Source organism: Hypomesus nipponensis, chromosome 21 (assembly GCF_054491055.1).
Source record: "Hypomesus nipponensis isolate SF chromosome 21, ASM5449105v1, whole genome shotgun sequence".
Taxonomy (NCBI): Eukaryota; Metazoa; Chordata; class Actinopteri; order Osmeriformes; family Osmeridae; genus Hypomesus; species Hypomesus nipponensis.
In genome coordinates, this window is record NC_140381.1 from 14761923 (window position 1) to 14774807 (window position 12885).

The following is a 12885-nucleotide window of genomic DNA, read 5'->3' on the forward strand; positions in this document are numbered from 1 at the left end:
TGACTTGTGTCTACTCTCTGAAATGCAGGTAGGCCTAGCTAACGTGAAATTAATCCAGTAAATCGCACCTCAGCGATTTCACTATGTTGGCAAGGTTCACACACACAAAGCTAGCTGCATTTGCATAGCTAGCAAACACACCGATGGAGCAAACATTAGCTAGCACCTATGTGTGCGGCCAGCATGGTAGAAAAATTGCAGAAAAAAGAAAGACGGACATGAGAGCATTTCAGGACACCAGAACGCAAAGAAAGAATTACAGGTGATGTAATTAAAAGAATTTACATCATTTTGGTGTCCCCCTCAGAAATTGCTCTTTAGAAAATGTCATATAATTGTCCCCACCAAGTTGATAGCAGATTTTCGCCACTGCTACGAACAACATCAAATAAGCTATCTATTGATCAAAAAGGTAAGCATGAAAAGTGAAAATTGTTGTAATGCTGGCAAACTAGAAATACTTTTTGAAACAGATTTCGAAGCTCTAAGTGTTTCAGTCAGCACCCCAGGCTCTCCACATACACACCCATGTAAATCTCAGAAACAATTTGAAAAACTCATGGAACATAATCAGTGATATTGAAAAACGCTGACTAGATATCAAAAAGCTGAACAAAAAAATAGTTTTGGGTTTTGTCAACATTTTAAAGTTTAAATGGTGGCTTTAGCTAAAATATTGAGGAAGAAGAAGGATTTGAAAGTTGAAGAAGTTTAAAAGGATTGAGAGGATTTGAAAAAAAAAACTAAATTGGAAGACCATGTAAAAAAACTAGGGCTGATTACATTTTTTAATCAAATTAATCACAGGTTTCTGTGGATTAATCATGATTAATCACATATTACCGATTTTCCGAATTTTTGTCATTATTGTGCGTCTTTGATTTTGCGTGTGCTCAAGCACTCCTAATATTTTTTTAATATTTTCTTAAATATATAGTTTATTATCATTTGATGCTGGTAGTTCATGAAGAAAGGGACATCCTTAGTTTTTTCATTCAATATTTTGCATAATAATACATACATGTATTAATTGTTATCCAGTGAAATTAGGGATTTATATTAGCAAGGGGGTTTACGTTTAGCACTTTTGCAAGGCACTGCATTCATGTCACATTCTCATTGGGGGCTGAGCACCCTTAAAAGTCTGATCCTAGAATCGCCCCTGCGACGCACCATATAAGCTTGAGTTTAAATACATTATATAATGTGACATTACGTACTGTACATGCAAGTCTTAGCTAAATGACTTAAATGTATGATGCTGTTGTTGCTAACGTGTGCACCCAATGAATTCAAAATTTGTAGGTCGCACATGCGTGAGTGCTTGTAAAAAATGCTCGCATTGTCTCAAAAACTGGTCGCAAAATGTGACCATTTGGTCGCAGTCTGGAGCCTTGCCGCAGAGTGTGCATATCACTTTGGTTTTATTGGATGTTCCATCTTAGTTTTTTTGGAACACGAACTTCCCATCCAGAAGTTGCAGAATGGGTGGAATTGTGTTAATATTTCGTTAAACAAAAATAACGAATTAATCCTCTAATTTAATCATAACGCGTTATTTTTCACAGCCCGAAAAAAAACATTATGAATATTGATTTATATTAATTCAAACATAAAAGGTAGAAAGCTGAAAAGTCATAGCAGTCATAGCCTCAAACTGCTGAATTTCTTTGATAGTTGAACGGTTTTAATAACTGAAGATTTGAAGGCGCTAAAGGGTGTCACGGAAGAAAAATAAGTTGAATAAAGATTCAAAGAACAATACTTGGAGTGCTGAAGCAGTATTCCAACAATAAACCCGTTTGTGCTCTCCCCCCCCCCCTTGCCCAATGAGAATCGAAAAGAGAATCAATAAGCAATCAAATTGATAAGCAGAAATTGATAAGGAATCGGAATTGTTAAAATCTTATCTCATCCCTAATCCGCACACAAACTATCAAAATTATTTTAGATTTTCAAAACGGTTTGATCGGTACAGCCAATCAAAATCTGCAACAAAGTTGGCAAACAGGAAGTTGGGTCGATCTTTGATGGATTCAAAGCTGCATCTACTCAGAACCCTGTTCTGAGGATGTCTAAAAAGTTTTTTGTTCATTTGACCTGCTTTACCGGCTTGGACACCTCATTGCTGCTTGCAGCTATATTTAGAACTCCTCCGTAAGGAGGAAACCTATTGTTATTGTTAGTTTTATTATTGGTGGCCAAGCCGCGAAGCAGCGAAGCCACTTAAGTGTTTCTACGTTTTCTCATTGGGGTGTGCTTGCCTTCGGCAGCACAAACCATTGTTATCTCACATATATATTTATTGTGAGCATTCTCACTATTGTTTTCCTGTTTCTCTTTCTTCTTATTATTATTCCATATTCTTAGTTCTTCCGCCGTTTTTTGGCCTTTAACCACTCCTGCATACTTTCACCGATTCCAAAAATATTTGTATCAAAACGTTCAGCTCCTTCAGGAGATGATGGCTATGACTTCTGGTATTTCTCACTTTTATACTTTTTAAAGAATTAAGGTTTTTGTGAAAATTATTCTCCCATTAAAAGTAATGGTAAATCCTTTCAATTCATTAAAAAGCTTCTTCCTCTTTCAAACTTAACTGCTTCAGCATCCTTTTCAGTCAGAGACACCATTCAACCTTTGCAATGTTCATAAGACATTCAGCTATTCCCAAATGATTGAGCTTTTTCAAATATTCAGCCAATTTTAAATCGTGACAGTTTTAAATACATGAAAAATTTAGCTCCTTCTTAATTTTTAAGATTGAGCAAGCCAGCTGCTCTTTTTCTGATTTTTAACTAAATTGTCAAACAAATTCCTCTGACGTTCATATAGTTTAACTTACAGAAACAAGTTATACTAGCCTGACGTTGTCAAACTCATAATTCTAGTCAGAATATGAGTCTGAAAACTCTCCATTGGGCTATGACTACGGCGTGTTTCCACCGAACTCGTAAAACAAATGCCTCTACGCTCAATTGGATAGACCTACAACCAATCAGAGCAACGTAATATGTTGTTTGTGGAAAACAAATTCAACCCAAGGGCTCTTTCGCGACGTTGTTGATTACGTTACTGTTGATCATCTGTCCATCATCGTAAAAAGCCCGCCCTGGCAATTTCATTGGTCCGCCCAGATCCTGGTTTTAGGTAGTTGTTCCCAATACGAGACCCTCCAGACCCAACTTCGTGACCAAATGTATTTGTGGACAGGGAGAAGTTGGGCTGGCAGCAAGGCTAAAGTTATACCTTAAAATGTAGGAAAACTTGTCCTCTTTCAGCCGATGTAACTACTAAAGAGCTCACATTTACAGATTTTCAGCTTTGAGCCTTGAAGCGAGAGCAGCCTTTCAAATTCTCTCACTAACTTCATTGGAGAGGTGGGTAAAATTTGTCAGAGAATTTCGAAAGTAGATGTGTTTTTAAACTGCCGGTAGAGTCGTATTTCTGACCGCACAGACATATGAAGGACATGTCTGGTTTCGGGAGAGTCATTTTTTGGATTGGACGTATAGTTTTGCGTCTAGGTTAACTTGTTTGAGGTGTGGATTCCAGCTAAATTTGTGATTCTCTCTGCCCCAGCTTGTTAGCGATCACAGCTGCGCCATCACCGTTGCAACCAAACAGACACGCACCATGAAAGCAGAATTGGGTGACGTTTTGGAAACTGCCAAAAGAGTTGTATTTCTGACCGCACAGACACCTAAAGGATATCAATGGTTTCGGCAGAGTCTTGGGTCTCAGAAAATATCTTTTATCTCATATTTTTTGGATTGGACGTATAGTTTTGCGTCTAGGTTAACTTGTTTGAGGTGTGGATTCTTGCTAAATTTCTGGTATGCCCTCAGCATTAGCAACACCATCACTGTGGCAACCACTCAAACACGCGCCAGTCTCTTACACAGGTGATTGGTATTAGCTGATTAGTGGAGACACAAGACAAGCTATTCAGTCAACTCAACTCATTAAAAGACTAAGAGCACCACAACACAACTACTACCACTACTGATACTGCTATATCTTATGCCACACTACAACTACTAATTGTGCAGATGCTGCTAATATCTCTTTTACTATCTACTATGCTAATGGTACTGTTTTGTTCTACTACGCCACTGACTGCGTTCACTTGACCATGAGAAACCCAATAGCCATTGTCAGTTTATGCCAATAATACGATTACTCCGTTTACATGTGCAATTAGTTATGCGATTACTCAAACACGTCTACATGATTCTTTTTATTAATCGTTGTATGCTCCACAGACAGAACGTGCACCATCATCCTTCTGCAACAAAGTGTCGCCATGTCTTCCTGTATCAGCCCTACTGCTGTATGTTTCATTCATTCAAAACATTGAATCCTACTAAGAAAGCAGAGTAAACGCACTCAACAATAGGCTACATCTGCTACGGATATTACTGTCCCAACTACAATTTCAGCTGTTAAAACTATTATTCTTGTTACGACTAGCTAGCCTACTTCTTCTTCTGTTTAACAGCTTTCAGCCCTTCCCACATTGTAGGTTATTTAAGCTCTTGTTAGATGATGCAGTTCAGCTTCCACACTGCCTCTTGAAATTCAACTATTTCTTCGATTGCTTCACAACGTTCAAACTTATGATACACACTTTTTATTTACATTTAAGCTACATTTATTCATTTAGCAGTCTGGTTTTCAAGGAACGTAAATTATCCTATTGTTTGGTAACTTTCCTAATGCTGACTAACAGTCTAACTAGACTCATTTGCTAAGTATAATTAACCCTTATAAGGTAGCCTATGTTGATATGTATTTGAAACGAATTTGAGACATCTCAACCTAGCTCTATACCTAGAAAATCTTCCACCAGACGGATAAGACGCATCTACTGAAAATAAGTCACATGCAGCATTTAAAATGAACAATTATGTTTTCATGAAACAATGCACAACATTACTAAGATTGAATATTTATTGCAAAAATAGGTCTAAGCTAACAATTCAGAGCTGTAAAAAAACAACTGAATAAATAACTATAAACTACTGCTGTCAAACGATTAAAATATTTAATCGCAATTAATCGCATTAATGTCATAGTTAACTTGCGATTAATCACAATTAATCGTACATTTTTATCTATTCTAAATGTCCCTTGATTTCTTTTGGTCCCATTCTTTTTTCAAATGCTCTTTAATGCTCTTATCAACATGGAAACGTGGTTTGGATTGCTTTATGCAAATATATTTTTTATTGAAAACAACATTGCAATCGCTTGGCTTTGACGAGGGGGCGGAGAATTCGCATCAGCTGTGTGCTTGGCCATCAAGTTGTATTTCAGACTGGACGTGCTGCGATGATAGCTCAGTTTACAAGGACAAAACACACAGATCACTTTGGTCTTGTCAATGGAACCATTTGGCAACTTTTTAAAAGTAAACCATTCAGAATCTTATTGGCATCCATTTCGGCGTCTCGTGCTCGCCATCCACTCAAAACGTAACGTTAACCTACTATCAGAGAATGTCTAATATCCGTAAATGGGCTCTGCTACTACTCTTTAGCCGGCTCGCAAGCCAAACAAGTGTGTGTTGCGTACATATTGTTTTGTTTCCGGTCTAGCAAGATCTGGGGCCTGTTGCACAAAAGTAGAATTAAGACATCCGGGATAAATGACTCAGCTGAGCTCAATGAAGCCAAAACATGTGCGTCCAGGCTTAATTGGTTGCACAAAGACCAAGCCAGGATGAGCAGACACGGATTCATTAAGCCAGGTGAAACCAATCCTGGATAGGTGCGCGCTCACGGCTCACTCAAATAGACCCCGCCACAGATCACAGATTAACTGATTTACCATGGCAACTAGAGCCGCGTACTTTTCCCCGTCGGAAGCACAAATCCTCATGGAGGCATACGAGGAGGTAAAAGATATAATTAAGAAGAAAGGCAACACCGCCACAGTGATAAAGCAAAGAGAAAAAGCGTGGCAAAGTATTGCAGACCGCCTGAATGCGTAAGTAGTGCACAATTACACACTCACCGCTCCGCTGAAACATCACAATTACAATTCAAATATTTAATTCACATCTCCAAAAATGCAGTTGTACTGTAATTATGAAACGGTTAAATTTTTTATTGAAATGCACTGCAGATATGAGTGAAATTGTGTAAAGTAACTCCATCACACTGTATAAAGCTATGATAAATTTTGATATTTTTACTGAAAACAAGACAAAAATACCAAGTAATTTTTTGCAGTGTGACTCCATTAAATATGTGTGTGTGTGTGTGTGTGTGTAGATTAAACATGAACGGGCCAAAACGGACATGGCAGCAGGTCAAAATCAAATACAAGAACATTCTGCAGAATGGTATGGTCCCTGACTAATATTTAACAAAGCACAAGCATATATTGTACCCAGAAGGTGCCTGCTCACACATTGTCTGTACTGTTTTAGCAGTGAAAAAGAATACCCACAGACAAGGCACGGGTGGTGGGTCACCAAAGGCTGACCTTACCCCAGCAGAGGACATGGCCTTGGAGCTAAATAAAGGCAGGCCCGTCTTAGAGGGGATCCCTGGGGGGAAAGAGACGAGCATAGGTTCCTCCCAAGATGCCACCCGCTTCATTCAAGGTATGTTCTTCCATCTCTACATGGGATACAACCACATTCATATTGAATCAATTTGGACTGTCTGACTTTGGTTTACCTATTGCCTTGCAGTGTCTGGCAGCACTGTGTTCCTGTTAGAGCCACCAGCACAAGCACCAGACGATGCTGATCCAGTGAGTACTCCATCAAAGGCATACTGTAGGCCTGGCATGTCTTGTCTACTAGCTTCAATATGAATCCGATTAAATGTGCTAGGGTGAAGGCCCCAGTGCAGCAGCAACAGCACATGATGGAGACGATGATGAGGAGGAGACCATCTCTCTGGATTCCAGAAGGCATGAGGTATCATGTTAAGGCTGTGAAAGTACTATTTACTCTACAATGGTGAGGAGTCCTCATCAAAATCAAAAAATCGAATTTCTTTTACAGGACCCAGATGCTATACAGTGGGAAAACCAGCCTGGCAACATGGTGCGTATTAATAAAAGGTCACCACATCCTGCCAAATTCCAGCTGCGCTAATTGTATTGTGTTCACAGAGCTCACAAGCTATCAGAAAGTTGTATGGCAACCACCTCCGGCGCCAAATAGAACTGGCAGACATAGACATTCAGTACAAGAAGAAAAAGATGGAAAATCTTGCACTGGAGTCCGAAATAAAAAAGAGGACAATTAGGAAACTGGACCTTGAAATAAAAAAACTTGAGAGGGAGGTGAGATATGCCTTCAATGTACACTGTATGATGACACAGCTGAAAATAAAAATTAGGTATATTCTCGTAAAGTCAAGTGAGCCATGACATATGAGCTCTTATTGTGAGCACACAGGACGGTGGCATCTTTCTAAGATTTTTTTTTATTTTCCCAGCAATCAGTACAACCAAGTCATCGTTATAAGGCATCGCCCTCTTTTGCCCACCCCCCCAGCACCAGGTGTGGCCACTAGCCTATATGAAGGCCCAAAATTGTGTGTTCCTTTCTGCTCTGACAATGGCATGCCCATTCGTGCGAGATGTGGTGGATGAAGAAGCACTTGTGCTGAGGAGAGCCTTCAGGCGAGAAAGGGTCTTCAGGGACCGGTTGGACCCACTGGCCTTCCCTGATGACCATCTATATGAAAGATACAGGTTTTCTGCAGATGGCATCAGGTATCTATGCAGACTACTGGGTCCCAGGATTAAGCACCGCACTGCACGGAGCCATGCACTGAGTGTGGAGCAAATGGTTTGTGTGGCCTTGCGCTTTTTTGCTAGTGGAGCCTTCCTGTACTCAGTGGGGGATGCAGAACAGCTGAACAAGGCCACAATTTGCCGCACAATAAGGAGTGTGTGTCTGGCTATCAAAGCATTAGCAGATGTCTTCATCTCCTTCCCTGGCCACAGAAGACTCTGTGACATCAAAGAGGAGTTCTATAGGATTGCAGGTAAGAGGATCTACAAATTACAGGACAACTGTTAACACATAGTAGGATACTCATTACTTTGTGTGACAGGTTTCCCCAATGTCATTGGTGCAGTGGACTGCACACACATAAGGATAAAAGCCCCCTCAGGTGCCCATGAGGCCGATTTTGTGAATAGGAAATCCTTTCACAGCATTAATGTTCAGGTGAACATAACTTTTTGATATTGTCCATTGACGAACACGCTGCATTGCCAGTGATGTGCATTGATTGGTGTAATATTCCTCATCTTATGATTTCAGATGGTCTGCAATGCTGACTGTGTGATCAGCAATGTTGTGGCAAAATGGCCTGGCTCAGTCCATGACTCCAGAATCTTTCGGGCCTCTGAAATCTATCAGTGCCTATCACAAGGTAAGCCACACAAGCCCTATTTATAACCATCATGGTGTCAAGAATATCACTGTGTTTATGAGGTAGTAATGATGAGATTTTGTGTTGACAGGTGAATTCTCTGGTGTGTTGCTGGGAGACAGGGGGTATGGCTGCCAGCCTTTTCTCCTGACACCTTTCACAGACCCCCAGGAAGCACAGCAGGCCTACAACCATGCCCATGCCAGGACCAGGGCCAGAGTTGAAATGACCTTTGGCCTCCTGAAGGCACGCTTTCACTGCCTTCACAAATTAAGGGTCAGCCCTGTTAGGGCATGTGATATTACTGTGGCTTGTGCTGTCCTCCACAATGTGGCCTGCCTGAGGAAGGAGAGGGCCCCCAGAGTGCCACCAGCCATGGACTGGGACAATCCGGCAATCTTCCCTGATGACGACAGTGGTCGGCTGCTGAGGGACCAATATGTGTTATTATTTTAGTTAGTATGTGTGCTTTCAATTTTGGTTAAATATGTCCTGCGGTGGCAGAGGAATTTGGGTTTTTTTGGGTTTGTTTTTTTACGAATTTGGCCTCTTATGATGTTTGTGCGGTATACTGTGTGTAATACAAGGCTGCAGGGAGGCTACTGCATCCATTCATTTGTCTGTTCAGTTGATGTGTATGGATTTGTCCTGCATTTATTTTAGTGTGCAGACATGCAGGGTGTGTTATATACAGACCTTTGAATGTGTATGTATCATTTTGTATAATATGCTTGGATTCTGTGCTTTCCATCTTGTAGAGTCACTGTGACTTCAGTTTCGAAAGGAGCTGATGGTTTACATGCTTTGTTTTGTCCTTATTCAATAAAGGAACATAATGTTACACATTGTTTTTATATTCATATGGAATGTGTATTTGTTTATATGACAGAGTACTAGGGCCACACTGAAGAAAACGGATAAAGTCATAAATTTATGAGGCTGGTTCTTTCTGCAGAAAAGCTACATATTGTTTTTACAGTTTTGATACTTATGACAATGTGATACTTAATATTCTGGCACATCAGCATGTCTTTGTTTATGAAACCATACTGAAGTACAATTTCACGAAATGCCCCACATCTGTCATTTTAACAACTGTCCTCCTTTAAAACAACTGGTTACAATATTATGACTTGTGTTTTTTTCCCCTCTGTGGCCCTAATATTCTATCATTTTATATATAGCCTTATAGTCTATGGGAAACTGTAAATTATCTAATGATAGCAACATCATCTAAAAATCATTTTTTATCCAAAATCATTGAAATTAATGATCACAAACGTTTAAATAATGACAGTGGGTCTAGTTATATGTGATAACAATGTATAGTGAGCAGTGAAATAACTATTGGTTTCCATTTGTGGTGACTGCTGACTGACATTAGGGATGAGATTAAATAGATCCTGGAATTTAGCCTGGTCTGGAGCAGGCTAGCTCCACAGAATAAATCTCCATGGTAATTTATACCATAACATATCCTCCTGCCCCCTATCCATCTTTAGTGCAACCGGATTACGGATCAATTGAGCCAGGATCACCAAGATATCCTGGCTTAATCCCTTATCCTAGTTTTGTGCAACAGGCCCCTTGTGTAGTGTTGTAGTTTGTCTACCGTCGGTAGTTGTTGCAACAGCATGTGAAAGAAATGACGTGGCCAAAGTTTGCTTGGCCAAAAAGAGTTAATCGCGCGATAAAAAAATTGACACCGTTAATTTGGGTTTGCGTTAACGCCGTTAATAACGCGTTAAACTGACAGCACTACTATAAACATAATTAAAATGAACATTGAACATGTATTTATGCCAATAAATAACTATATACAGAATTCCTATAACTATATACACAATTGAACATATCAATAAAAGAAATCAAAGAAATCTAAATAAAATATTTAAATGTTCGCTATTTCTTGCACCGTGTTCCCTATTAATTTAATTTTGATTTTCGTTCCGGGTTCCATCATCATGAGCTCGATTGGCTCCCACAATCGCTCGTTGATGATCACTGTCCGGCCGTCTTCTAAAAGAAGATTGAGGGTCCCCGGATCTCCCTCAGTCTCCATTACCCCAAGGGCACCCACGTTGTCCTCTGAGCGGACCTCCTGTCGAGGAAAAAGTAGACATTAGGTACACCTTTATCACCCAGAACCCAACGAGCTTTCATTACCGTTTTTACACATGCAAATAAAATACCCGAGCATGGAGGCATTGCATTTTAATTTAAGTTTTACTTTACTGTTCCTTTTTTTTATCGGCACTTCACATTCATCGCAACATCAATTGAGCAACCTTTGCTGTGTGTATAGATTGAAGATGGATAGTGTAATTTTTTTAAAATGAATGTCTGCTTCAATGTAATAAAAAAACAAGTAGGCCTACCTCCATGGTGGAGTAATTTGTGGATTGGAGCCTGACTCCGTAGGCCGACTTTCTGGCCTTGAGGTGGGACACTTTAATGTGGGACCCGACCTGTAGTTTCCACACTGCAGCCTCCCGCCAGACACACAGCGACATCTGTGTTTCCCCCTGTAGAATGTAATGTGAAATATTATTTAAAAAAAAAAAAAAAATCTCTCTCATTCATATATTTGTAGGTGTAGGCAACTGTATATGAAGTGGATTGCCATACCTGCTGCATCGTAATATTGCGCAGGGGAACGACATCTCTCCCCATGGATATTTCTTTCAATTTCGTCATAGATCAAAATGGATGTTTCAGTTAATGTACATTTTAAATTAATGTGCACCAACTTCTAAACCTGTTTCCTTAAATAAACCACCATATGCTGAAACTTAAGTTACCTGGACTACCTCTCCCTCCACGGTTACCATGCCCTTTGCATCCCTGCATGATGAGATCTGAGTCAGCGGAGAAGGGGGATGGATCAGCGCTTCAGCTGACCGTTTAAGCTCTGCGCTGAGCGCTATAGGAGCGCTGCGGAAAAACAATGTATCCTTGGATACACTGATTTGATAGGGGGGAGACTGCCCTCTCAAGGAAAGGCCCCTCACCATATAACTCCCACCCTCCTTGATTTTCTGGGAAAACTCCTCATAGATCGTAACTTTGGCCACCAAATGGCCGTCAGACATTGCGGCCACTTTGTTCAACTTTGTCCTTGCTGGTCTTGCGCCATCCTTATCCCCAGGCCACCACCTTAGGCTGCTCCACCGCCAAGACCACACACAGGTGGATTGGTGGGGGTCGAAAGTAGGGCGTTGGAGGCTTGGTTTCCAAGAGTGTCTGTAAGGCCATTCTGAAATATTACACACAAAGTGTTAAGAATAAGCTATGTGCTAAAACGACACACAAGCAACATCTTACAAAATAAATACATCAAAGTTAGAACGTTTCAAGATATTAGCCTTTATCATTTACCATTTGAGAATTTCATTTATAATTTGAATTTTGACAGGAATAATTTTACATATTGGCTACTCCCTCTGATGTGAACAGAAATTGTAGTGGGCGCCTTTGACTTGAGCCTGAGTCTCCTGCTCAAGAGGACGCTCGAGTTTTGTAACCAGCACTCAAGTCAGAGGCGGCTACGAGGCTAACTGTAACCGACTTTTATTTAAATTCTGAAAACAGATATGGCTTCTTTGATCAAACTGTTGTCACTTTCTTATGTTTGTCTATTTATCCGCGTATTGAACGTGTCTTGGTTCTGTGTTAAAGTGTACAAGTGGCTGTATCAACTAAATATTGTAGACAATCAAGTTTTCACCCACTTCTGTAACATGTTAGACATAAATTGACCAAAAAATCTATCAAATGAAGCAAAGTAATAACGTTTCAAGCTGTATTAATGTATAAAACTATTGATATCTCTAGTAAAGGATGGTGGTAGGCTGTAACAACCAAGTCCAACCTGACACATTGTAGCCATATTACAATTTGTAGCTAGCTAGCTGCAACACATCATAAGACTAACTATAGGCTATATTAATATTACTAGTAAGCTAAATATCATAAACAGTATCTAACGTAAGCTAGACTTAGCAACACATTATTATTTTATAGTAAATATCCCCAAAAGTAGTGTATTTTTCTATGGACTCACCTGGTAACGACAACTGCTCCCTCTAATGACCGTTAACTGGAATGACGGTGGAAAAATGTGAGCGCCTCTCACACACCGTTGCTGGATGGGTGCGCGAGTAGCCTGTGACAGCACCTCTCACACACAGGCGCTGGATGGGTGCGCGAGTAGCCTATATTCTCGCGGCCAATTCAAATTGTGTTGTTTTTCCAAATGTGTGCAAGATACAAATGTTAGTACAAACTACAAATACTGCCATATCAAGAATACGATACACACACAAATTATTTAATTTGTTTTATTGAAAGACAGAACAGAAAAAGTTCAACCTACAAACCCCAACACTCAAATAAACTGGTAGCCTACAGAGATCGACATAATTTGGTCGAAATATGCAGATTCTCGGCCGAAATCGGCCCGTGTCCGCACAGCCAA

The 12885-nt window shown here is 40.1% G+C and overlaps 2 protein-coding genes across 2 annotated transcripts; one reads left to right on the forward strand and one right to left on the reverse strand.

The window, feature by feature from the left end:
- The first annotated feature begins 5596 nt into the window (after positions 1-5596).
- LOC146238123 (uncharacterized) lies at positions 5597-7555 on the forward strand. Its single transcript, XM_084684792.1, has 8 exons — positions 5597-5991; positions 6279-6349; positions 6437-6613; positions 6704-6765; positions 6848-6934; positions 7022-7063; positions 7132-7305; positions 7461-7555. The coding sequence occupies exons 1-8, from the start codon at positions 5834-5836 to the stop codon at positions 7536-7538; spliced, it is 849 nt and encodes a 282-aa protein (XP_084540918.1). The 5' UTR covers positions 5597-5833; the 3' UTR covers positions 7539-7555.
- A 1801-nt stretch (positions 7556-9356) lies between these two features.
- On the reverse strand, positions 9357-12596 carry LOC146238124 (uncharacterized). The gene is made up of 5 exons (XM_084684793.1): positions 12472-12596; positions 11210-11664; positions 11037-11089; positions 10787-10933; positions 9357-10509 (listed from the first exon to the last, which is right to left on the reverse strand). Exons 2-5 carry the CDS (start codon positions 11256-11258, stop codon positions 10300-10302), a joined length of 459 nt encoding a protein of 152 aa, XP_084540919.1. The 5' UTR covers positions 11259-11664; positions 12472-12596; the 3' UTR covers positions 9357-10299.
- Positions 12597-12885: the final 289 nt, after the last annotated feature.

What these genes read in the sequence shown, in the direction of transcription:
- LOC146238124 (XM_084684793.1), bottom strand. Translation starts at nt 11,258, where the DNA reads ATGCAGGGATGCAAAGGGCATGGTAACCGTGGAGGGAGAGGTAGTCCA. An exon ending in TGGAGGGAGAGGTAGTCCAG is followed by an intron (nt 11,090 to 11,209) that starts GTAACTTAAGTT and finishes CGAAATTGAAAG; the next exon opens with AAATATCCATGGGGAGAGAT. An exon ending in GCAATATTACGATGCAGCAG is followed by an intron (nt 10,934 to 11,036) that starts GTATGGCAATCC and finishes TACATTCTACAG; the next exon opens with GGGGAAACACAGATGTCGCT.
- LOC146238123 (XM_084684792.1), top strand. Translation starts at nt 5,834, where the DNA reads ATGGCAACTAGAGCCGCGTACTTTTCCCCGTCGGAAGCACAAATCCTC. An exon ending in TGCCACCCGCTTCATTCAAG is followed by an intron (nt 6,614 to 6,703) that starts GTATGTTCTTCC and finishes ATTGCCTTGCAG; the next exon opens with TGTCTGGCAGCACTGTGTTC. An exon ending in AAAACCAGCCTGGCAACATG is followed by an intron (nt 7,064 to 7,131) that starts GTGCGTATTAAT and finishes TTGTGTTCACAG; the next exon opens with AGCTCACAAGCTATCAGAAA.